Source organism: Periplaneta americana, chromosome 16, assembly GCF_040183065.1.
Source record: "Periplaneta americana isolate PAMFEO1 chromosome 16, P.americana_PAMFEO1_priV1, whole genome shotgun sequence".
In the NCBI taxonomy this organism is placed as follows: Eukaryota; Metazoa; Arthropoda; class Insecta; order Blattodea; family Blattidae; genus Periplaneta; species Periplaneta americana.
The window spans coordinates 52,442,051-52,465,941 of record NC_091132.1 but is presented as its reverse complement, the minus strand read 5'-3'; the positions used below and the strand labels follow the sequence as shown (position 1 = coordinate 52,465,941).

General features: G+C 35.3%; 1 protein-coding gene across 10 annotated transcripts in view; it reads right to left on the bottom strand.

Annotated features, from left to right (window-relative positions):
- Positions 1-23,891, bottom strand: part of LOC138716256 (uncharacterized) — a 395,104-nt gene that overhangs the window by 63,707 nt on the left and 307,506 nt on the right. For all 10 annotated transcript variants that reach the window (XM_069849132.1, XM_069849123.1, XM_069849126.1 and 7 more), the window contains one exon: positions 22,605-22,761. In XM_069849132.1, coding sequence (XP_069705233.1) covers positions 22,605-22,724 — 120 coding nt within the window. In that variant the 5' untranslated portion in view covers positions 22,725-22,761. The remainder of the gene's footprint in view (positions 1-22,604; positions 22,762-23,891) is intronic.

Here is a 23,891-nt window from a genome sequence, read left to right as displayed (position 1 = left end):
GAATTAACTGTTACTATGTGCTAGGTGTTAGGACTACACCCTCCCAGGATAGACTTTCTTCAGCACAAGTTCTTGACATTTGACAACATAGAAGAAATACTCATCATTTGATTGGTCTGCTCCGACTCATTTCGGAAATATTTTCATATTCATATTTTAATGTGTAGGCCTATGTTTCACACAAAACTGGAACGCATATTAGCGTTGCGGCTAACTTGTTCCCACAGCAAGCCGGAAGGTTACGGGTTCGATTCTCAGTGGAGCCATACATTTTCTCCTTTAAAGCGATCCTTCCGGCCGTACTACGGCCTTAGGTTCACCCACTCTCTAACAATTATTTCCTTGAGAGCATAAGTAGGAAGTACATAGAACTCGCATCCCTACTGCTAATCATTGCCGATTCTTTTCTTCTCGTTTTCTTTTTCTCTTCCTTATTTCTCCCGTTTCTTGTCTTTCGTCTTTTTATTACCTTACTCTTTTTCGCCTTTATTTGTGTTGTATTCATCTTATCTTAAACCTTATATATGGAAAAGCTTTTGCGTCTTTCGCCTTGCTGTTACGTACTGATCATCCAGGAATTCTTTGTTGATGAGGTCTGTATTTTGAAACTGTTTCAGTATGCCTACCCATAGGGTAAAGGTTGATAATATTGTGATACTAATAATGTTATGATAGTTCTTTTTGAGAATTTTTTTACAATTTTACTGAGCTAGAGGAAGATCGGTTTTTTGCGTCAATGTATTAAAGGAATGCTCGTGGACAAGTTTCTGCACAAAACTGGTCCTTCTCTCGCTCATTAAAATTGTAAAAGATTCTCAAAAAGTACTATCATAATATTATTAGTGTCACAATATTACAATATAATATTAATATCTTGACGTGGTGAGAATAACAAGTCTCTCCTGCCGTGCTATCGGCCTTCGTTGATTTATTACGAGACTGTGTTATCTCTTTTTGAAGGAAAGGCTTTCATTGTTTGTTAACAGATATTCTCAAACCTTCGTCTACGTAGATGTACGAGCATAACTAAACAGTACATAATGTGAGATTCAAATGAGCCAGTCTTGTTCCGCTTCTAATGAAACAATTAGTAGATGGACTAGCTTCAAGGGTACCCGGCGAGTCTATTGTGTAGCGCGTAGACTTCCAACATGAATGCTCGCTTCACATTTTGTGCTTATATTTTTGTTTCTTTTTGGCGTTTCATCCAAAGATTCTCTCGAATGCAGCATTTACTCGGTATTGTGATGCTATGTTATCATTTGGCAATAAAAATTGACATGGAATTTAAGGAAATCACTATGATTACGTAAACGTCTATATTTCAATTAAAGTAATGACTAGAGAACAAGTTTCTAGTAATTCCGTACCTATTTTAATATAATATAATATAACATAATATAATATTAGTACAATATGCAACGAGCCTATAATGATATTAATTAATTCGCGAGGATGTTTATGAAACGAGCGCAAGCGAGTTTCATAATTTTCATACGAGCGTCTTAATTACCATTATAGGCAAGTTTCATACGACTTTTTATGCTCGACCATATTTATAACTTGAAATTATTCGTAAGTATTCATGTTATTGTTATGTGAGTGCAATAGTCTACCTCATGAATTGTGAGATGTGCGCAGACGCGAAAGTATTGATTTTTTCCGGGAAACGAATATCGACGATCTTGATAGTAGTAAGATAAACATTAGTCTTGATATAACCTTGAAATTGAATTCGACATTGAAAAACGAGATGACAAATTGAATTTATTTGAATATTATTTACAATTAACGCTAATTATTATAGTAACAGAACATAACCTTCTGCGACAGCCTCCGTGACCTTTCGATAGTCGTCTTTCGATTGCATATCCGAGAATAATCGAAAACCTGAACTTTAATGAATAGGTGTACTTTAATGACATGCATTAAAGAACTGCTACCAGGTGTATAATTAATACATTTCGGCATGGTCGAGCATAAAATATAATATAATATAATATAATATAATATAATATAATATAATATAATATAAATGTCGTCTTGTAACTTATTTGCGTAGAAGTGGAATCTTTTTCTTTATCTAAATTAATATTTCTCTGAATTGGAAATAATAACTTGATCGTCTGCAAAGAGCAAGGTATTTAATGTTAAGCTACTGGTTATTATGATTTCTGATGTATAGATTTGGTTCCATTTAGAAATGATTTCATTCGTGATTTGATTCATTCCAATTCAGGGGATAACTTACAAAGAAGATTATATAAATTAAAGTCCACACCTGTGGAGTAAGGGCTAGCGCAACTGGCCGCGAAACCAAGTGGCCCGGGTTCGATTCCCGGTTGGGGCAAGTTACCTGGTTGAGGTTTTTTCCGGGGTTTTCCCTCAACCTCAATATGAGGAAATGCTGGGTAACTATCAGTGCTGGACCCCGGACTCATTTCACCGGCATTATCACCTTCATTTCATTCAGACGCTAAATAACCAGAGATGTTGTTACAGCGTCGTAAAATAACCCACTAAAAATATATATATAAATTACATAAAAGATTATCAGATTTTGGGACGGAGATTTCAGCACAAAAATCAAAAGTAATGGCATTTTTGGGACAAGATCGAATCAGGAGTAAAATAATACACAATAACCAATGTCCAGAACAAGTACAAAATTTCAATTATCTTGGTTGTGAAATATCTTATCAAAATGAAAAATATGTGAACAAGAAAATCACCAAATTTACAAACATTTTAGGAATAATAAATAATTCATTAAAAGCTAACTTAGTACAAAAATCCACAAGAATAAAAATATATAATACTCTAGCATATGAGCAGAATCAAAGCAACGGAAATGAAATTTCTCAGACGGACAACAGGATATACTCTGTTAGATCGAAAAAGGAATGAAGAAATATTGGAACAATTTGAAGTAGAGTCAGTACAAGAAAAAATAAACAGATACAAACTAAATTGGCTACACCATGTAAAACGAATGGACAATTCAAGAATCCCCAAAAAATGATGACGCAATATCAACCCAGAGGACATCGACGGTTAGGAAGACCCTTTAGAATACTGCTAGATGGGGCCGAAACAGGTCTACATAGGCCTAATTCGTGACATGATGATGATGATGATGATGATGATGATGATGATGATGATGATATTAATATTTCAAGCTAGTGAATTAGAATACTGTTTATATAAGGAGTCAATAGCAATACAGCAAGTAATTGGAGACAGGATTCTGAAGAAATCAATTAATAATTAGACTTATGCATGCCTTTCTTTTTTTAAGCATGAGAGTGGTGCAGTCACTATGGTTAATCAAATGTTGTATGTTACATCCTAGACTATGTTATTCAGATATCTGTACGTTTCATGTACACAGGATCCCCCTGCTAAAATCCTGTAGGACCTAACACGCCTAAATGATCCATAAACTCCTATAAATATCCAAAAATAATGTTTGTGCCTAAAAAGCGCCTGTTTACTATTTTGCGTATATTTAAAAATAAAAATATCAGTATTAAAAATACAAAAATACCCAAAAACTACAAGAATATTATTTACAACGTGCGGGCCGTAGAACTATAGGGGGAACTCTCTATCTCATTATAACAAACATTCACTACTAACCTATTCCTCATAACTTGAAGCCTAATGCCAGGTTTAGAAGAATATAAGAAAATTGAAAATGTTAAAAAGATTAAGTTAAGAAATTTAGAGAATTTAAAGATTCTTTTAAAGTCTTCTTGTAGTATGTGGAATGTGTAGGCTATTACTAAGGCTGATGATATCCAGCATCAAGTGTAACTGTCTCCATATTAATATCCATTATCTGTAATACCATTGTCACCATATTGTAGGAGAGTAAATATTTACCCATCGGTCGACAAGCACTCAGTCATGATAATGTTACGTGTTGAATTATCAGTGTACTGAAGTTGCAATAGAGAAGTAACATACTTCGTCGTATTTGTTGTAGACCAATACGTAGTACAGCACTCAGTTATGTTCATAAATATCTCCTCAATTCCAATCCATTATTTCATTTTTATTATTATCATAATCATCATTCCTAAAGAGGAAGGGCCAATCGTATGCTATGTCCATCAGGAAGAACCATTACGCTGTTCTAGGAGCATTCTCAACCCACACAGCCACTGGCGTGGCTCAGTCGGTTAAGGCGCTTGCCTGCCGGTCTGAAGTTGCGTTCGGGCGCGGGTTCGATCCCCGCTTGGGCTGATTACCTGGTTGGGTTTTTCCGAGGTTCTCCCCAACCGTAATGTGAATGCAAGGTAATCTATGGCGAATCCTCGGCCTCATCTCGCCAAATATCATCTCGCTATCACCAAACTCATCGACGCTAAATAACCTAGTAGTTGATACAGCGTCGTTAAATAACCAACTAAAATTTAAAAAAAAAATCAACCCACACCAGCTAACTACGTTAAGGTTCTATGAAATTGCGGTGCCAGTTTCTAGAATATTTCAACGCAAGACTAGATGTGAAATTTCTATACCTTCAGAGTGATCAATTTAATTGAAAATTGGCAACCATGCACTTTATTTGGTCACCAAGGAAAGCAGGTATCAGTTATTATGACACGTTCTATTTATTTTAAAATGCACCTATGATAGGCTAGGTTATGCCAACAAATTTTAATAACTTATTATATTTATTTGTTTATAAATATTTAAGGTATTAGTATTGAAAGAATGGCCGTTTTATAATAGATGTCGGAACTGCTGACCTCATTTTTCAGTACATTTACGACATCGCTGGTGTACAATCAATGAGGAGGAAATATGTGCAATATTTCGGGATTCCCACATTAAAACAAGGGTATTAAGTAATATACATAGTGTAAGACCAGAGCCTGCAAATCATTATTAGCTACACGCCTTAATCACTTGATCTAGTATGATGGACACACTACTCCCTTTTAAATAATTTTTATGCTCGACCATGCCGAAATGTAGTAATTATACACCTGGTAGCAGCCCTTTAATGGACCTCATTAAAGTACACCTATTCATTAAAGTTCAGGTGTTCCACCAAATCAGAAAACACCATTGCAGCAATATAAAAGCGCAAGTATCGATTATTCTCGGATATGCAATCGAAAGACAACTAGCGAAACGTCACTGAGGCTGGAAATCCAATACTTTCGCAGAAGGTTATGTTCTGTTACTATAATAATTTTATTAGCGTCAATTGTAAATAATGTTTAAATAAATTCAATTTGTCATCTCGTTTTTCAATGTCTAAATCAATTTTAAGGTTATATCAAGATTAAAGTTTATTTTACTTTCTAGATTATATCAAGGTCAATGACATTTGTGTCTCGGAAAAAATCAGTACTGTCGCGTCTGCGCACATCTCACAATTTACGAGATATTGCACAAGGTCAGTTCCGCTCCCCAGTCAGATAAGAATAACATGAATACTTACGAATAATTTCAAGTTAGAAATATGGTCGAGCATAAAAAAATCGTATGGAACTTGCCTATAATGGCAATTAAGACGCTCGTATAAAAATTACTACCATTATAGGCTCGTTGCATAATGTACTATTTTTATTTGAAATGTATTGAAATTGAAACTGAAATGACAAATTACACATGAAGAGTACAGGGGAAAAACAATCAAAGCCATAGTTCCTTAAGCGTGAGGCCATCATCTAATTCAGTACATTACTGCAAAATTTATTGCTGTTCGTAATGAAAATATAGGAAAAGATGACTGTATCCATGGAGATAATTCTCCTTTACCGGTTTTGATAAGAAAAACACTAAAGTTTGCAGTAGATGATATCACCCTTATGAGAATTGTGACTGATTTTTTTTCCCCCTGCACTCTTCATATAAGCTTTACCGGTACATTGTAAATAAAACAGGAGCACAAGTAGAACACGTGGACAACTTCAAATACTTGGAGTGTTACTAAAAGTAGTAACATGAGGATAGTTACGGCAAAGGAAAATTTAATAGAAAAAGGAGCATCTGCATACCTCTGAAAAAAGAATTAAGAAAGAGACTAGTAAAGTGCTTTGTGTGGAATGTGGCATTGTATGGGGCAGAAACATGAACATTACCACGAAGTGAAGAGAACCGACTAGAAGCATTTGAAATGGAGAAGAATTGAGCGAGTACATGGACACATAGGATAAAAAATGAAGTTGTGTTAGAGTGGGTGAAGAAAGAATAATGCTGAAACTGATGAGGAAGAGAAAAAAGAATTGGCTGGATCACTGGCTGAGAAGAAACTGCCTACTGAAGGATGCACTGGAAGGAATGATGAACAGGAGACAAGTTCGGGGCAGAAAAAGATATCAGATAATAGACGACATTAAGATATTATATGGATCATATGCGGAGACTAAGAGGAAGGCAGAAAATAGGAAAGATTGAAGAATGCTAGATTTTCAGTGAAAGACCTGCCCTTGGGCAGAAAACTCTGAATGAATGAATGAATGAATGAATATACCTATACATATTTCAAATATAAAGTGTCCATCCCAAATAGTAAATGCTTGTGGTAATGTAATTTAATATTACAAGTTAAGTGATATAATTAAAATGAATGAATGAATATACCTAGCCTATACATATTTCAAATATAAAGTTTCCATCCCAAATAGTAAATGTTCGTGGTAACATAATTTTATATTGCAAGTGATATAATTAAGATTGTTCTGAGTAAAAATTGAAAGAAAAAACACTAGTCGGGAAAATAAAATAAATAATGAGTAGTTTCAATTTAAAGAGATACAATATTTAATTCTCTTGCTGAAAATATTATTAAGATTAGGCTACTTAATTATGGATTTATTTTCATAAAATGATTGTGTAATACTGGACCTTAATATGAATAATGAACTTTCTCAAGTTTTGTATTGTATTTTGATACAAATATAAGAGGTAACTTATTTCGCCTAGTATTACGTAATATTTCTGTCATTTTATTAGTATACTTATAACAATTTTATATGAAAAAATCAGCAGAGTTAAACTGTAAATTTATTCATTATTACGAACACAAAATTAGAAGAAAATACATAAAATATGTTGGGTAATCAACAGGTTTTGACAAACAAATTTTAATTATTCTTTCTTGGAGCAAATACAAAGAAATAAGATGTGATTCAGGAATTTCTTCCCAACCAATTTATAATGTATCGAAATATTTTTAAATGTATAAAACTTAAAATATGTCTGGGTTAATAATTTCGGGGAATGACAAATTTATATACAGTTTTAAGGAGCCTATTTTATGATTACGAATGCCGTGTTTACGGAACTAAAAGAGAACATGCGGGTTGCATAATTTCATATAAATAGGGCGCAGATGACTCGCCCATTGTAAAGAATTTCGTAGCGATTTAAAGGCTATGAAATCTGGGCTGCACATTAAATACCTGAGACGGAAAGACATTCTAAGGAAATGGGGATTCTGTGCGAGGATTAGAAATTTGTTCTGGCATAACTTGCTTTGCAGTAACTATGTAAACATTTAGACTACTGAAGGCATTTATACTTTCACGCCCGCATTTCCAGTAGCAACACGAAATTTACCTGTGAGCTCATATGCGGATACCAACCTGGTGAGCATATGTACGAAAGCATGACCACAGTGTCACTAGGTCCATCCGCATCCTGGTGAGATTTAGAGGACTGGTCCAAGTGCCAAGGTCGTGACACCGGGATCACTCTGGCGACTTGTTTCTCCAACTACTTTCGTTTAGTACTTATAAGGTTTATGAGGTACGATGAAAAGATGCAAACTTACACATGTTCTGTCTCTTTTCATGAACACTCAGTTGAAATATTTCTTGGAGAATTACGTCAATTCTATCTAAATTAGGATTTGTAATTACAGAGAAATAAGTAAACTAAATACGTGCTATAAAATATATGCGTCAATAATAAAACAGACTCAACACAATAACAGAGAATATAATTTGAGAATTCCAAAATGGTTTTCGAAAAGATAGATCGTGTGCAGACTGAAACAAAATAACGGGAAAACACCGATAATATAATGTACCAACATTCAAAGCATTTATAGATTTTGAAAAAGCTTTTGATTAGGTCAACAGAAACAAATTATAGAGTATAAAGAAGGCAAAAGATATACCACTGCATTTAATAACAATAATAAAAAGTCTTTATATAGAAAATAATATAATAGTAAATGCTGGTTCGAAGAATAGCAAAAATTTAACATCAACCATGAACAAAGAAACCAGAGAAAAATGCCCTCTGTTACCGACGATTTTTAACTTATACAGGGTGTAAACGATGTAAACTGCCAAACTTATATAGGCAGTATATATCGTCTAATAAAAAAGTCCACACCTGTGGAGTAACGGTCAGCGCGTCTGGCCGCGAAACCAGGTGGCCCGGGTTCGATTCCCGTTCGGGGCAAGTTACCTGGTTGAGGTTTTTTCCGGGGTTTTCCCTCAACCAAATACAAGCAAATGCTGGGTAACTTTCGGTGCTGGATCCCGGACTCATTTCACCGGCATTATCACCTTCATTTCATTCAGACGCTAAATAACCTAGATGTTGATACAGCGTCGTAAAATAACCCAATAAAAATCTAATAAAAAATTCTAGTGAAATTTAATTATATCTTATAATTTTATTCTTAATTTGTAAAATACCATGTTTTTAAGATTGATGGTAGCATCCAAAAATTCGTATTGAACTATAGAGCGAAAAGCGTAAGAAATTTTGGCAGACCGAGGAAGAAATGGATATAATAGTTATGTCATGAGACCGGAACAGACCTAATGCGGCTTAGTCCGTGAGGTTGATGATCATATATTTGTATTATTTTGGGAGAGTTCATTACACCAAGTACGCCAAAAGCCACTAACCATTGTTTATAATTGTTTTGCTACTATTTTAATACATCGATGAAGACGATCTGGAACATTCAATACACTTTTCCGCACCACAACTACAGCTAATATTACCATTATTATTGCTGCTGCTTCTACTACTGTACTACTGATAATATTCCTACTTCTGCTGATATTGCCATACTTCTGCTGATACTACTACTACTTCTATTGATATAACTGCTGCTGTTGCTTTGTTAATGGAAGAAACTTCAGATTGACATTTTTTGATAAAAGGTCGACGGACTATTTGACATGTTGATAGAATGGCGGAAATTTTGCAGTTCTATGTAGGCCTGTTTAGAAGAATGCCAATGATATTGAGCCTTCTTTGCAATATTTTCTCCACAACTCTCGATGATGATACCATACTTGAGAGTTTGTGCACTTCTTTTAAGCCTGACTTTCTGTTTCATCAACTAAGTCTCTGTATTTGGTGGGTTTCTTGGACCGTATCGAAAGATTTTCTCTTTCGTCTGCAAATAGGAATTACGGCTAAATAGGTGGTTTGTTTTTTTTTTATCCGTAATCGAATCGTTTATGTCAGAAACCAGTCAAACGCCAAAACAAGAAAAAAAGTTAATGGCGGCATAATGTTCTATGAGGGTATACGTACATTTTAGTGCTGAAAACAGTCAAATGCCGTCCTCCTGTAATGGTCAGGCAGCGACAGCGCTTGCTGGTTTCTGCAGTAAACTGCGGGTACATGTTATGTTCATAGTTTTGTGACCAACTGATGAAAAAGTGTTTTTTAATAATAACAATAGACCTATATCGTAATGAAATGTCTCAAAGTTCAGAAGACGAATCTGTACCTAAAACGAAACGAGTGGTAAACGAAAACGCTTATAAACGTAATACTATTCGCAATGCAACGGTAAAAAGAGAAGGCTATGCTTCTTATTCTGGCAGGGAAGTACCTCAGAAAACCAAGCCCGACATTTTCACTTGTAAGTGCAATGCGTAATGTTATTTCAACATTAATGAGGAAGTGATAAATGAAACGTGAAGGTATTTTCATTCCCTTGAAAATAAAAACTCTCAAGATACCTATATTCCGACTTTGGTTACTGAAGTTAAGCGTATACGTATAAAACAAGGTCCAAAGCAAGAGTTAAGCAATGGAAATGTTAATGAAGGCATTTTTTTTTTAAGATTTCAATATTACAATTATAATTTAAGGACTGGTGGTGTACTGAAACATGTTGCAAGATTGTGTTTATGAAAATCCATGGTATTTCACATGACAGATTAGGGAGAATTTGTCAGTTATTGCTTGAAAATACTACTCCTAAAGACATTACACATTTCCTTTAAAAAAATATGAGTTTTATAACAAAACCCTAAACAATTCGAGAATTATGCCATAAAAACACGTTTGCACCACTCTTTTATTGCAGAAACCAGTTAAGTGAAAATTTTTTTCGTATTTTTATAGCTAAGTTAAAACGCACAAAATAATTTTTCTTAGATAAAAAGTATTGGAACATATACTGCTTTCAGCAAAAAATATTAAAACCACTGCCAAACCATTTAGTCTGATGGGAAAACAGTTTTTTTTATGTTCCCACAATTGGATAACATGGCGTTTGACTGGTTTCTGAAAAAAAGCGATTCAATTGTTACTATGATGATTACTTACTTACTTACAAATGGCTTTTAAGGAACCCGAAGGTTCATTGCCGCCCTCACATAAGCCCGCCATCGGTCCCTATCCTGTGCAAGATTAATCCAGTCTCTATCATCACACCCCACCTCCCTCAAATCCATTTTAATATTATCCTCCCATCTACGTCTCGGCCTCCCTAAAGGTCTTTTTCCCTCCGATCTCCCAACTAACACTAACATTTCTGGATTCGCCCATACGTGCTACATGCCCTGCCCATCTCAAACGTCTGGATTTTAAGTTCCTAATTATGTCAGGTGAAGAATACAATGCGTGCAGTTCTGTGTTGTGTAACTTTCTCCATTCTCCTGTAACTTCATCCCGCTTAGCCTCAAATATTTTCCTAAGCAGTTACTATGATGATTATTACAATTATTTTCGAGAATATTTTACATTTCATTTTTGAATCTAGAACTTCTCCGTCTGTAAGTTACGAAGGTGTGTGGGTTGTGGGAAAGTATCTCGCCAACAGCATAATAAGTAGGCAAATAGCTATCATCGCCGGTCGCAGAAAGAGTAGTAGAGCAGTTCTGAAAGTACAGACGATGAAAAAAAAAGTTTTCTTTCGTCAAACCGGACTCGAAACCTCGCCTTTCAGCCTGCAACCAAACACTCCACTGGCCGAACCTCTTGTTTGACATTATACAACATAGTAAGGGCATGTTTTGTGACTTAATAAGTGAGGAATGGAATGGAAAGTGACGGACGGTATGTCGTACTCGGGTTCCGGTCCGGGAAGAGTGCGCGGAGGCATGTCATGCTCGTAATTAGATTTCATGACTAGAATGCGGCGCAGTTGCCGCTGCGAAGAGCGCCATCGCACTGAAATCTCGTAATAACTGTTCACATGACGTTTAGGTTGATCTTCAGATTCTGAATCATCAAGTATACTAATGATAATAACAATAACGATAATAAATATATTAATGATAATAAGGATATTAATAATGATAATGATAATAATTACAATGTTACAAACAAAACGCACATCATATAGAGATGAACAACGATCGAGAGAGCAAGACCAAGAGCGCCCGCAAAGCCGAAAACCCGCACGACAATGTTGTATTACGTCGCGTCGTTGTTGTAAAGACTGCTTGTGAGTGTTTCGAGACGTCGAGATTGATCGCTCCCGAAGTCTCGAACGTCAAGCAGCCATGAATCGCCACAGTTTATACCTGACTGAACTTTTATCTATTTTGGTAACTGTTATATATGTATAAACAGTCAAGTAGCCTATTTGAAACGTCACCTCTATCTTTCAATGTACGTATCTGCAGTGCTCGGGAAAAGTGACACAAGTCAGTTTCCACAAACCTTTTTTGATAATTTATTGACAACTTACGGAACATCTGCTCGCTGGGAGAAAAATACATAAATATTCCTCCCATTACAATAATTCATACAGAAAAAAAAATCAAATGGACATAAACCAGTGTAAGTTGTCAATAAATTATCAAAAAAGGTTTGTGGAAACTGACTTATGTCACTTTTCCCTAGCACTGCAGATATAATAATCCGTTCCCCAATCTTTATTTAATTACAAGGCACTTATTAAAAGGCTAGGAATTTTCTTTTCATATGTTTGAGATCAAGCGTGCAATCTCAAGTAAAAAGATATTATCGTTATGTTTTATGTTTCTTAGAAATGCAAATTTATTTGAGAATTGTTTTTTTCTTTCTATTTATATAATCATAGATAATATCATATAATAGAACCAGAACATTCTAATAACTAAGATACTGTTCTGTTTTGTCTTTTTGTCTTATTTAAACAATTATAATGTTATTTATTTCAATGATGTATGTTATTCAGAGTTACGAAATCTTTCCAAGCCGGCCAAATGCTATTTCGAGAATGATGAGCGAGACTCGAACGACAAATGCAACGAACACAGCGAGCGAGAGCGGCAGTTAGTTTTGTTCATCTCTAATATCATGTATCCTAATCTAACATATAAACAGGCATAAAAGTGTATAATTCATTATCCCTTCGTCAATTCGTATCATAAGCTTCAACGGCTGATGTTCCAAGCTGTCTCGCCTTAAAGAGGGATAATCCAGTCTTTTGTTCGTATTCTCTATTCCCCATGAAGTCAAGACATGCAAGCGAACCAATATTCCGACTTAGCATCGAGGGTGGTAGATATTTTGTCCGGAGATGTTCTGTTTTTTCACAACAGACTGAAATGTGTTCCCATGTCTCCTTTTCCACACATAATGGACAGATGCAGTCCCCTTCTTCGGTGACAATTTTAAGAGCCTTCCATGCCCCCAATCTTAGCCACGCCTAACCCACTCTATTATCTTTCCTACAAGAATTTATGTAGTCACACCTCCCCCAGTTAAGCATGAGGTCTGATTGTAAATGCAGTGAGGATTTTTTTCCAAACATTGGAGCTCAATCTCTTTCCTCTCGATATCAATTAAATGCATCTTCACATTATGCCATACATTTATTCTATTATATTTGCTTCCTTTTCTCACACCCAACCCATTCCTATATAATGCATCCCATTCTGCAGTTTTAAAACCCATCCTTTTCCTCACCCCTCTCTTTGTTAAACTCTGTAACAAATCGCCCGTAAAAGCGATAGTGTTAAGCACAGTCTAGTATATACAGTCACGAAGCTCAATACGTAGTAAATATGCATCCATAGATAGTTGCTAACCACTAGGATCGCTAATATCGCCTCATTACAGACAATGCGAAATAGTACCAGCACAGTCTATTGTTCCTAGCACCCTTACAACTCAAGCTTCGTGACTGTATACTCTCGGCTCCACAAGTAAAGAACCCTGGCCTCACACCACTTCTGCACAGATGACAGTGATTGACAGGCCAGTTAGGGGAAGCTGTTGCCACGTTTGCTCTTGGCTGGACTCTTTAAATGTATTTTCTTTTGCAACTGGTTGGATTCTTTCAAAAATGGAAAATTCACAACACAGCATTCTCGGCGGTCTCCTGGCGGTATCTTTGTCCACAGTTTCACTAATTGGAGGAGCGTGTCAGTCAGATTTATGGCTTCCTGAACCCAACCCTGCAACGAAGGTTCTTTACTTGTGAAACCAAGAGTATACTAGACTGTGGTGTTAAGTATGACACTTATTAAGTTTATAATTCTATGTGTGTGTCGGCCTGGGTAGCGCAGTCGGTATAGCGCTGACCTTCTGTGCTCAAGGTTGCGGATTCGATCCCGAGTCACCTAGCGTATACTAATTTAAGTGTGCTTAAATGCGACAGGTTCGTGTCAGTAGATTTAATGGCACGTAAAGGAACTCTTGCGGGACAAAATTCCGGCACACCGGCGACGTTGATATAACTCGGCAGTTGCGAGCGTTGTTAAATAAACCATAATTTAAATTTTAATTCTATGTGATAGACTAATCCAGTAAATTGATAGGAAATCACTAAAGTAAGAAAATATGGATGAGTTGACACGTAACAACCTGGGAAATTGTGTTAGTTGTAGTTACGCGTTATGCAATAAAATTCGTGTTACACAACTATGTATCTGGTGTGAATGTACATAACAAATATGGTCTATACTGTACACGTTTGCAGTAGGGACTGGCATTCTTTCTATCGTAATTCATGAACCGTTACTGATGTAGTTACATGAACTGTTGTTATTCAAATGGAATGTGAATTATTTTGATCGTAGAAGCTCCTGTCGCTGTATATTTAAATATGTTCGGTAGCGAATAGAATACGAATTTCCATTTGAATCAGAATTCCTGTTGTTGGTATTTGTTTGTGCGTTTCATTTACGTCGCTGTAAGCGCTCAGTGACGAATGACTCGTAATGAACAGGCAGTTATGTCTCTGACCAGATAACCTTCCAAAATCGTCAGGCCGAAATCCTCGCCCTTGAACTCAGGTAAATTCTATAAAGGAAGGATTATATAACAAACAAACGTCGCGAGAATCAGATTGCCGCGTAAGATGTATGAGAATAAATCATACAATAAGACTCCGTATTTTTTGCGACAAAATATTATTTCAGTAAGTTTCCGTAATATTTTCACTCAGCGATGAACCAAACACTTAGGCCCCTATTCATAGATATTCTTAGCGCGGGCTTCCGGTGGATGATCAGCGAACTAACGATTTTCGTATTCATAAACCAGTGTTAGCGATATGATATATGATATGATATGATATATGATATATGATATGGTATGATATATGATGATATTATGATATATGATATGATATGATATATGATATGATATATGATATGATATGATATGATATATGATATGATATGATATATGATATGATATATGATATGATATTATGATATGATATATGATATGATATTATGATATGATATATGATATGATATGATATGATATATGATATGATATGATATGATATATGATATGATATATGATATGATATGATATGATATATGCTATGATATTATGATATGATATATGGTATGATATATGATATGATATGATATATGATATGATATATGATATGATATATGATATGATATGATATATGATATGATATGATATATGATATGATATGATATGATATGATATGATATATGATATGATATTATGATATGATATATGATATGATATGATATATGATATGATATATGATATGATATTATGATATGATATATGATATGATATTATGATATGATATATGATATGATATATGATATGATATATGATATGATATTATGATATGATAATATGATATGATATATGATATGATATTATGATATGATATATGATATGATATGATATATGATATGATATGATATATGATATGATATGATATGATATTATGATATGATATATGATATGATATGATATGATATATGATATGATATGATATATGATATGATATGATATATGATATGATATTATGATATGATATATGATATGATATATGATATGATATATGATATGATATGATATGATATGATATGATATGATATTATGATATGATATATGATATGATATATGATATGATATGATATATGGTATGATATTATGATATGATATATGATATGATATGATATATGATATGATATGATATGACATGATATGAATCCTGTACAAGTAACCAGTCGATAGCCGGGGCTAGTCTAGCACGCTCGTAGCGCGGGCTAGCGAAATGTCTATGAACAGCACTCAATATGTTTATTATCACTAGAGTCCTGATTTCTATGCACTATCAAATGAATGAAGTGGACAGACAGAATAAGAAACGAAGCTGTGTTGGAAAGAGTGGGTGAAGAAAGAATGATACTGAAACTGATCAGAAAGAGGGAAAGAAATTGGTTGGGTCACCGGCTGAAAATGAACTGCCTACTGAAGGATGCACTAGAAAGAGTAGTAAATAGGAGAATAGTTCGGGGCAGAAGAAGATAATTATCAGATGATAGACGACATTAAGATAATGTGGATCATATGCGGAGACTAAGAGGAAAATTTTAAATTATGGTTTATTTAACGACGCTCGCAACTGCAGAGGTTATATCAGCGTTGCCGGTGTGCTGGAATTGTGTCCCGCAGGAGTTTTTACATGCCAGTAAATCTACTGACATGAGCCTGTCGCTTTTAAATACACTTAAATTCCATCGACCTGGGCCAGGATCGAACCCGCAACCTCGAACATAGAAGGCCAGCGCTATATCAACTACGCTACCCAGGCCGACTGACTAAGAGGAAGGCACAAAGTAGGAAAGATTGGAGAATGCAGTGAAAGACCTGCCTTTGTGCAGGAAAATATAATGAATTACATTATGATACGGTGCAAATATATCTATATATATTCGGACTTCCATAGTTTGTTGTTAATTAAAACTAATTTTCAAACGCTGTTCGGCTGAACAAATATTACAGACAAGCAAACTCTAACAGAATTAATTTGAGAGGATCTTGTATTTACATGTGTTCATGTTTTGAAGCAATAGGCTACAACGCGTTGTTAATTACATATGTAACGATTTGCATTTCAGTTAAACTGTTTTTGTCACCTAGCGTATACTAATTTTAAATATAATTACAGAGTATTTGGACACGTGTGGCATTATTTATTCATTACCGCTTTAATTTGAAATTGGGAAACTTTGTTAATATTAATGACCTATTTAATTTGAAATTCTAATATTGTTTCTTTACGTATACAACGTCACAATTTGATAAACATACATGTAAATATGTTTGCAGGCCATCGTTAAAAAAGAGTAAATCTAGAAAAGGAAATGAAAAAACGTATCATGTTCCACTGACGGCACAGAGACATATTTCAAATTCAAGGATTACATCAAGAAAAAGGGAATACTGCCTCACCATTATTACTGCTAGGGAAACAACGTTTTTTGTATTAGATGGCATGCTAATAAGTATATACAGTTTGACGAAGTGGAGCAAGAAATTATGCTAGATCATTAAATGACGTACTACATTTTATAAGCGTGGTTTTATTTTTGTGCAGTGTCCATCGAGAAGTTGCTATTTTTCTCTTTCTCGTCTGTTAAGAATTCGACAGCCTATCAAACACTTTGACAGACACGTATTTTTGGATGCCGGTTGCAGATGTCTGAAGAACGATCAATCATCTTCAGACTTCTTTGTACATCGACAGAAATGCAGATTTTTTGTAGCTGTTCGAACTGTTTTTTTTTTCTTCCACCGTATTAATAATGTCAAAACAAGTGCTTATACAAATTTTGGCCACTCGAGCGCAATACGAGGGTCGTCCAGGAAGTAAGTTTGCCTAGGGCCGTTTACAGAAAGAAAACACAAGTTAATGGGTTAATGGAAAGATTTATTGGAACAGATACAGCAAAATTGTTGAGCTACTTTTCAACGTATTCCCAACCGAAATTTAGACATTTGTCATACCGTGAGATCAACAGAGAGGTGCAGACGGCTGACACACATTGGTTCTGATCCCAGGCAGCAGACTTCTACGACACAGGGATACAAAATTTGATCCCACGGTATGACAAATGTCTAAATTCCGTTGAAAAAGATCTCAATAATTCCTGTACTGTTCCAATAAATCTTTCCATGAAATTGTGTTTTCTTTCTGTAAATGGCCCCAGGCAAACTAAGATCTGCCCATCCTTATTATATACATTAATTTATTTAAATAGAACACAACATCTCTAATGGCAAAATCGCATTACATTAATATTATTCTCATTATATCAATATATTTTAGATTTATATTTTGCTCCCTATAACACAGTTCTAGTAAACTACTATTAAATTAATTCTCAACATTTAACCAACTAGCTATCTCAAATTAAATATAATTCTTTACATATTTCATATAGACTGAATCTAATTACATTAGCTCATAAATTAAGTTGTTACTTTTTCGTATAGGCTTTATCTCAAATTAAATAAACATATACTATTCGTTGAAATTTAACTGAAGAATATTGCTGAAGAATCTTTAATGTATTGTAAATAGCCTATTCATAATTTAAATATATATGTCACTATTATATTGATAAAGGCTGGTTGAGTGGAAGAGAAGGCTTTATGGTCTTAAATCTGCCAGCGAAAATAAAACATTTTATTCTAATAAATCATTCATTCTGTATTTATAACCTTTGTTGGGCAAGCCCAGCAGCACAGGGGTTTTGTCCGGATATTTCGGTTCCCCGTGACATTCCAAAAATTATTCATCATCATTATAATCGCCATTATTCATTACTAGTGTAATGTAGATCCACCATCTGTATCTACACTTTGGATAATCTATGACGAACTAAGTAGTATACGCTTCTTAGTACTAACATCTACCAGCCCGCTCTGAAACTAATGCCACACAGATGCGGCTTGCTTAGCACCTGGTGATTGGGTAGTCGCCTGGGATGAGTAATTCAAGTACACAATCAGAAACAATCGAGACCAGCCGCAAAGTCTGGTCTACAAGCTGGCGTGTCGCTAGCAACTATCCAAACAAACGAACCCGTCCGTTTTGTCTGGATAGCCACCGGGCAGCTAACAGTGTTTTTTCGCGTACTAGCTTAATTAGTGCTGTGTATTAGTAGTAATAATAATGGAAAGTAATATGGATGAAGTATTGATAGCAGCTGTTGTCGAAAGAGAAACACTTGGAATCTGCCCGATGAGCTGCACAAAATCGCTGTGGTAGTGAAAAAATTCTGGTGAGATGTAGCAGAGAAGTTAAAGACGTTAAGGCGTAACCCTCAGGAGTCACACGACAGCTGAACTGTGGCGCGAGGTGACAGACCAGTCGTGAGTGATCTCATAGTCAGAGTGCACGGCGACTCACAACAGAAATTCTCAAGAAAATCGAGCCTTTTTGGGAGGGGTACATAACAATCCTTTCCGATGCCAAGTACAGTTAAGTGAAAATAAAAGAAGCCTGCAATAAAGGAGGTTTCGTTATTTCCAAGAAAGGCATCTTCTGTGTACTTAATAAGATTGGTAAAGCTCGAATGGAATTAATTTGTATCATCTCGTGGGGTGCGGCGACTTTTGACGGGGGTGGACTTGCTTGTTTTTTCACTCTGGAATTAATCCCATCCGAGCTTTGCCAGTCTTAATTTAATAAAAAATTCCAATAAAATAATTAAATATTAATAAATCAAAACCTAAAAAAAAAATTAACAAACTTAAAATGATAGTTATTATAAAACCAACACTAATCAAAAACAATAAAAATCATAAAAATATACAATATATCATTTATCCCTAAGGTAATTTAATCTTATAATCAACAAATTTGGATCAACCATTCATAAATAAATGTATATTACACAAAAAGGGTTAATTAATTTAGATACACACAAGATGCCTTTCTTGGAAATAACGAAACCACGTTTTTTGCAGGCTCCTATAATTTCCATTTAACTGTACTTGGCATCGGAAAGGGTTGTTATGTACCCCTCCCAAAAAGGCTCGATTTTCTTGGGAATTGCTACTGTGATACACCGTGCACTCTGATTATGAAATCACTCACTACTGGTCTGTCACCTCGCCGCAATTCAGCTGTCGGTGTGATTCCTGACGCACATGACGTCATTTAAATTCGTTATCAGAGATCGGAAAATCATATTTGAAAGAAAAATTTTCCGTAAGGAGTTTTCCAGTCGATTTTGAAACAAGCATAATCGCAACAAACAAGAAGAAGTGACTGGCCACTAGGCGCCTAGCATGGCTGTGAGACCATCCCGTATCTTACCTAGGCGACTACCTAACCACCAGGCGATAAGCAAGCCTCCTTCGGTGTGGTCGTAGTAGAGTCGGGGCGAATAACGACAAGTTAAAGGCGTTGCCACTGGACAAAAAAAAAAACTTATGTTTTGTGAGTAAATTAATTTGAGCCCAGTTACTAATCCATCTTGGGTTGGGTTGCACTTCACAGAACTGATCTAATGCTTGAAAAAATTGAACATCCCAGAACAGTATGGCAGGACTTCAGTGTATTTTAAAAATAACACTTTGACAATTTATTTAGCTATCCCTGAGTTTCAAGAGTTTTTTTTTTCTTCCAAGGAGAAGAGTCAACTGGGACGTGATTATCTTCTGTGGCTGTAAAGTTTTGGCGGACATCGAAGAAAAGAAAACGTTATTTTTCATCCTTGCTTGGATTCTTGGAATAATTGACCACAAGAACAATTTTCACCACGTTGTTTTGTGGGAGTAGATATTTCCGAGTATCTGTTCAAGAGAGAAACAAAGAAGCACAACAACCGAGACTAAAGAAAGGTTACTTAAAGGACAAAAACTAACATCGGACGATTGATTGACTTCACGTGTTTCATGAAATGTGTTACTTCAAAACAAATAACTTCTTAATCCAGCCAACTATTCTTACGTCCACGTGATTGCAAAAGCACGTGCGCTTTACGTTTTATGTGCACTCCATTCTTTTTTGTTATTTTACGACGCTTTATCAACCCCTAAGGTTACCTAGCGTCTGAATGAAGGTGATAATGCCAGCGAAATGAGTCTAGGATTCAGCGCCGAAAGTTACCCAGTATTTGCTCTTAATGGGTTGAGAAAAGCCCGGAAAAACCTCAACCAGGTGACTTGTCCGAACCCCGGCCCACTCGTTTCACGGTCTGGCATGCTAACCGTTACTGTACAGTGGTGGATGCACTCCATGATGTACCGTACTATTTCGTATGTAATGATATAATTACCATGTACTATCGTTAGTAGATTAGAGACATTAGAGTTTAATTTGGCCGAAAAAAGCTAATTCACTAAAACAATTAAGTATTCAGTTTATAATATGACCATGCTGAATAGTAAACGTAGTTATAATTTTTAGGGTCATTCCCTGCAATGAAGATCTTAATTTTTTTTTTACTGACCTCCACGGCACTGATATTTTCACGAAATAAGTCCGGGAATTCGCTATACAGAGTGTCGCAAAATTCGAGTTTGATTTTTTATTTTTCAAAACGATTTTCAAACCCAAGTTGTTAGTAGAAGATCTAAATTTTTAAGCTTCCTTTTTTTTGTTACATTCGCAAGACATAGAGAAACGTTTTTATGCATTCATTTTATTAAATATCCCATGTATTCACTTTCAAAAAATTTTTGAAGCTTTGAATATGTTATTTTTTCTATAATTCGTGAAAAAAATATTAATGAAATAAATTAGCAGCATTTCTTACAAAATAAATGCATACAAACATAAAGCTACCTCATAAACACTTGCAGTAAAAATTTCATCCAAATTTATTAATATTTGGCATAAAAAGTTGGTGTTGAATCAAGAAAAATTAACTTACGAAAAAATGAATTTGAAAGTAAAATAAATATTTATGTAAGACATACCTAGTAAAATTCCCCTCCGCTACATTCAACTAGTAACGTCAGGGAGCCAACTTTAGAATAAAAAGTTACTAGATTTGTAATAACAAATTTGTAAAATAGAATTCTTTAATGAAAAAATAATTTTGACAGCTCTTTAAATGCCACGCCCCTTTACAGCTTTGATTTAAAAAAAAGTAAACATATTTGTAATCAGAATTCAACTAAATCAATTCGGGCTCTGAAAATATATACATTCTAAAGAAGTGAAATAGCCAATGAAAATGTTTTGGAAAATTTCCATGATTTTCAGTGAAGTGTCCCCTTTAAAGGGTTAGGTACAGCTTATAGCAGTAAAATTTTGGAAATATTCAATATTTTTTTTGCTCCATTACTATATCTTGTATAATCATGAAAATTAGTATGTGTAAAACACTGCCCTTCCGCTAAATGAAAAAAGTAGTTTTACAATTTAAAAAAAATTATTTACATTTTTTTTTTTTTTTCAAAATTCAGTTCACTGTGCAGTGATGAAGCGTTTCCCACATAACTCAAAAACTATCCAACATTCTATGATGAAATTTTTTGTGTGTATTTATACATGTCATATCTACAATATGATGCAAGATCACGTCTCTACCTTTGTCTGATAAAAAGTAAATTCATTTTTAAAAAATGGTCAAATATCAGTATTTTCTTCTTACACAAAATTAAAAAAAAAAATATTATTTATCAAGGAATGTAGTTGAAAGAGCATGATATTGTAAACAAGAGTTTCAGCAATAAAATAAAAGAGAGAGAACATGAAAAAGTCAACAAGTTTATGAGTTTATGAGGGAAACGCTTCATCACTGCAATGTACTGCCAAAATTTTGAATTAAAAATATATAAACAATTTTTTAATCGTAAAAGTATGTTTTTTCATATAGCAGAAGGACAGCATTTTACACATACCAATTTTCATTATTGTAAAAGATACAGTAATGGAGGAAAAAAATGCTGAATATTTCCAAAAATGTTACTGCTGTAAGCTGTACCTAACCCCTTAAAGACCTCAAGTGACCATCTATGAAACTTTTCCCACATGTTCAGCAGATTGTTATAAAAATTCATCCAAGTAATTGGTGCAAGTAGGGTTGTAATCCACGTCCAAGAGATACCTTGAAGTTTTAGTCCGCTCGCTAACCCTTAGATCAGGCCGGTGGCCCTTCATATGTTATTAAAAGATAGTCTATATCTGTACTTACCTCGCCAGTCTTCCCCGACGCGAAGGTCCTCTGCTCCGTCTTCCTAACCATAACCACTCTGCTCAAGCCGTTGTGGAACTCGTGGCCATGCGTGGTGCTGGGGATCCTGTTGAGGTCCATGATGGCAGCAGTCGGCGAGGGTCGAACGACGGAGGACCTGGAGGGAAGAAACCCCGTGGTCACTGAACGTCGATTATTCGCTACAGACAGCATGGTGAGCCCGCTTGACCTAGTGGTCTCGCCGACTACAGCTTAGTGACTGAGTGACTCGCGGCTGCCACAGGACTCATTGTCCGTTCCTCTCCGCGGCCATCCGTGTCCGGACCAACACCAGAGGAAGTAATTGACTCTGTGGTAGCCGTAATGATGCTACTTCCCCACCTGCCCCCCGCAGTCATCGCTGCTTACTGCCAGGTTTCTTTGTTCCTTGATTCGATAGCTCTCTTGGGGAATTAATGGGGTTTGGAAGGAAGTGATTACAAATTATTCCACAGAAACAATTGAGGATTATTGTTGCGGAACATAATTACACCACATACATGTCAAACTGTTAAATTCAAAGGGAAAGTTAAACTCGTGGTTGATATAGGGTTGTCATGAGCGCCATAAAATACGGGAACGTCCCTATCTTCGCTAATGTGTCCCGACTTTCGGGACATAATTTTATCCCGAAAGAGGCTTTCGGGACACAATATTTTGTTTCGCAGCCTATTTAAAAAATAGAGACTGAAAAAACAAAATTGGAATTAAGAATTAGCCACGAAATCCCGTGAAGGGCAAGGGCCTCTTGACTATGCAGGATGGTTTGTCAAGCAGTTCCCTGTTAAGGCTGGTTCACAATAAACCGGGAACGGAAACAAGGAGAACGAGAACGGAAATAATGTTAAAATAAATGTAGGCTATTTAAATGTGAGCATTCACATCATCGTATTCATTATCATACACAATCTCGCTCTCGCGCTTGTGGAATACCCTACCCAGTGTCATTAGAGACTGTCGGAATTTAGTAGCGTTCAAAAGATTGCTTATTAAGAATTTTCTTACTGCGTAGAGTAGGTTTAATTTTTACTTAATCAATAAAAGAAATGCTTCTCTTTTCTTAACTTTTACAATAAACTGTCTAACTTTTATTAATCAGTTAATCTTTTAGTACTTTGATTTTTATTGTATTTGTAAATTTAATATTAATTGTAATTATAATTGTAATTGTATTCTTAATATTGTAGTTGTAATCCCCTGATAGAGGGGGAGAGAAGACCTGATGGCCTTATCTCTATCAGGTTAAAT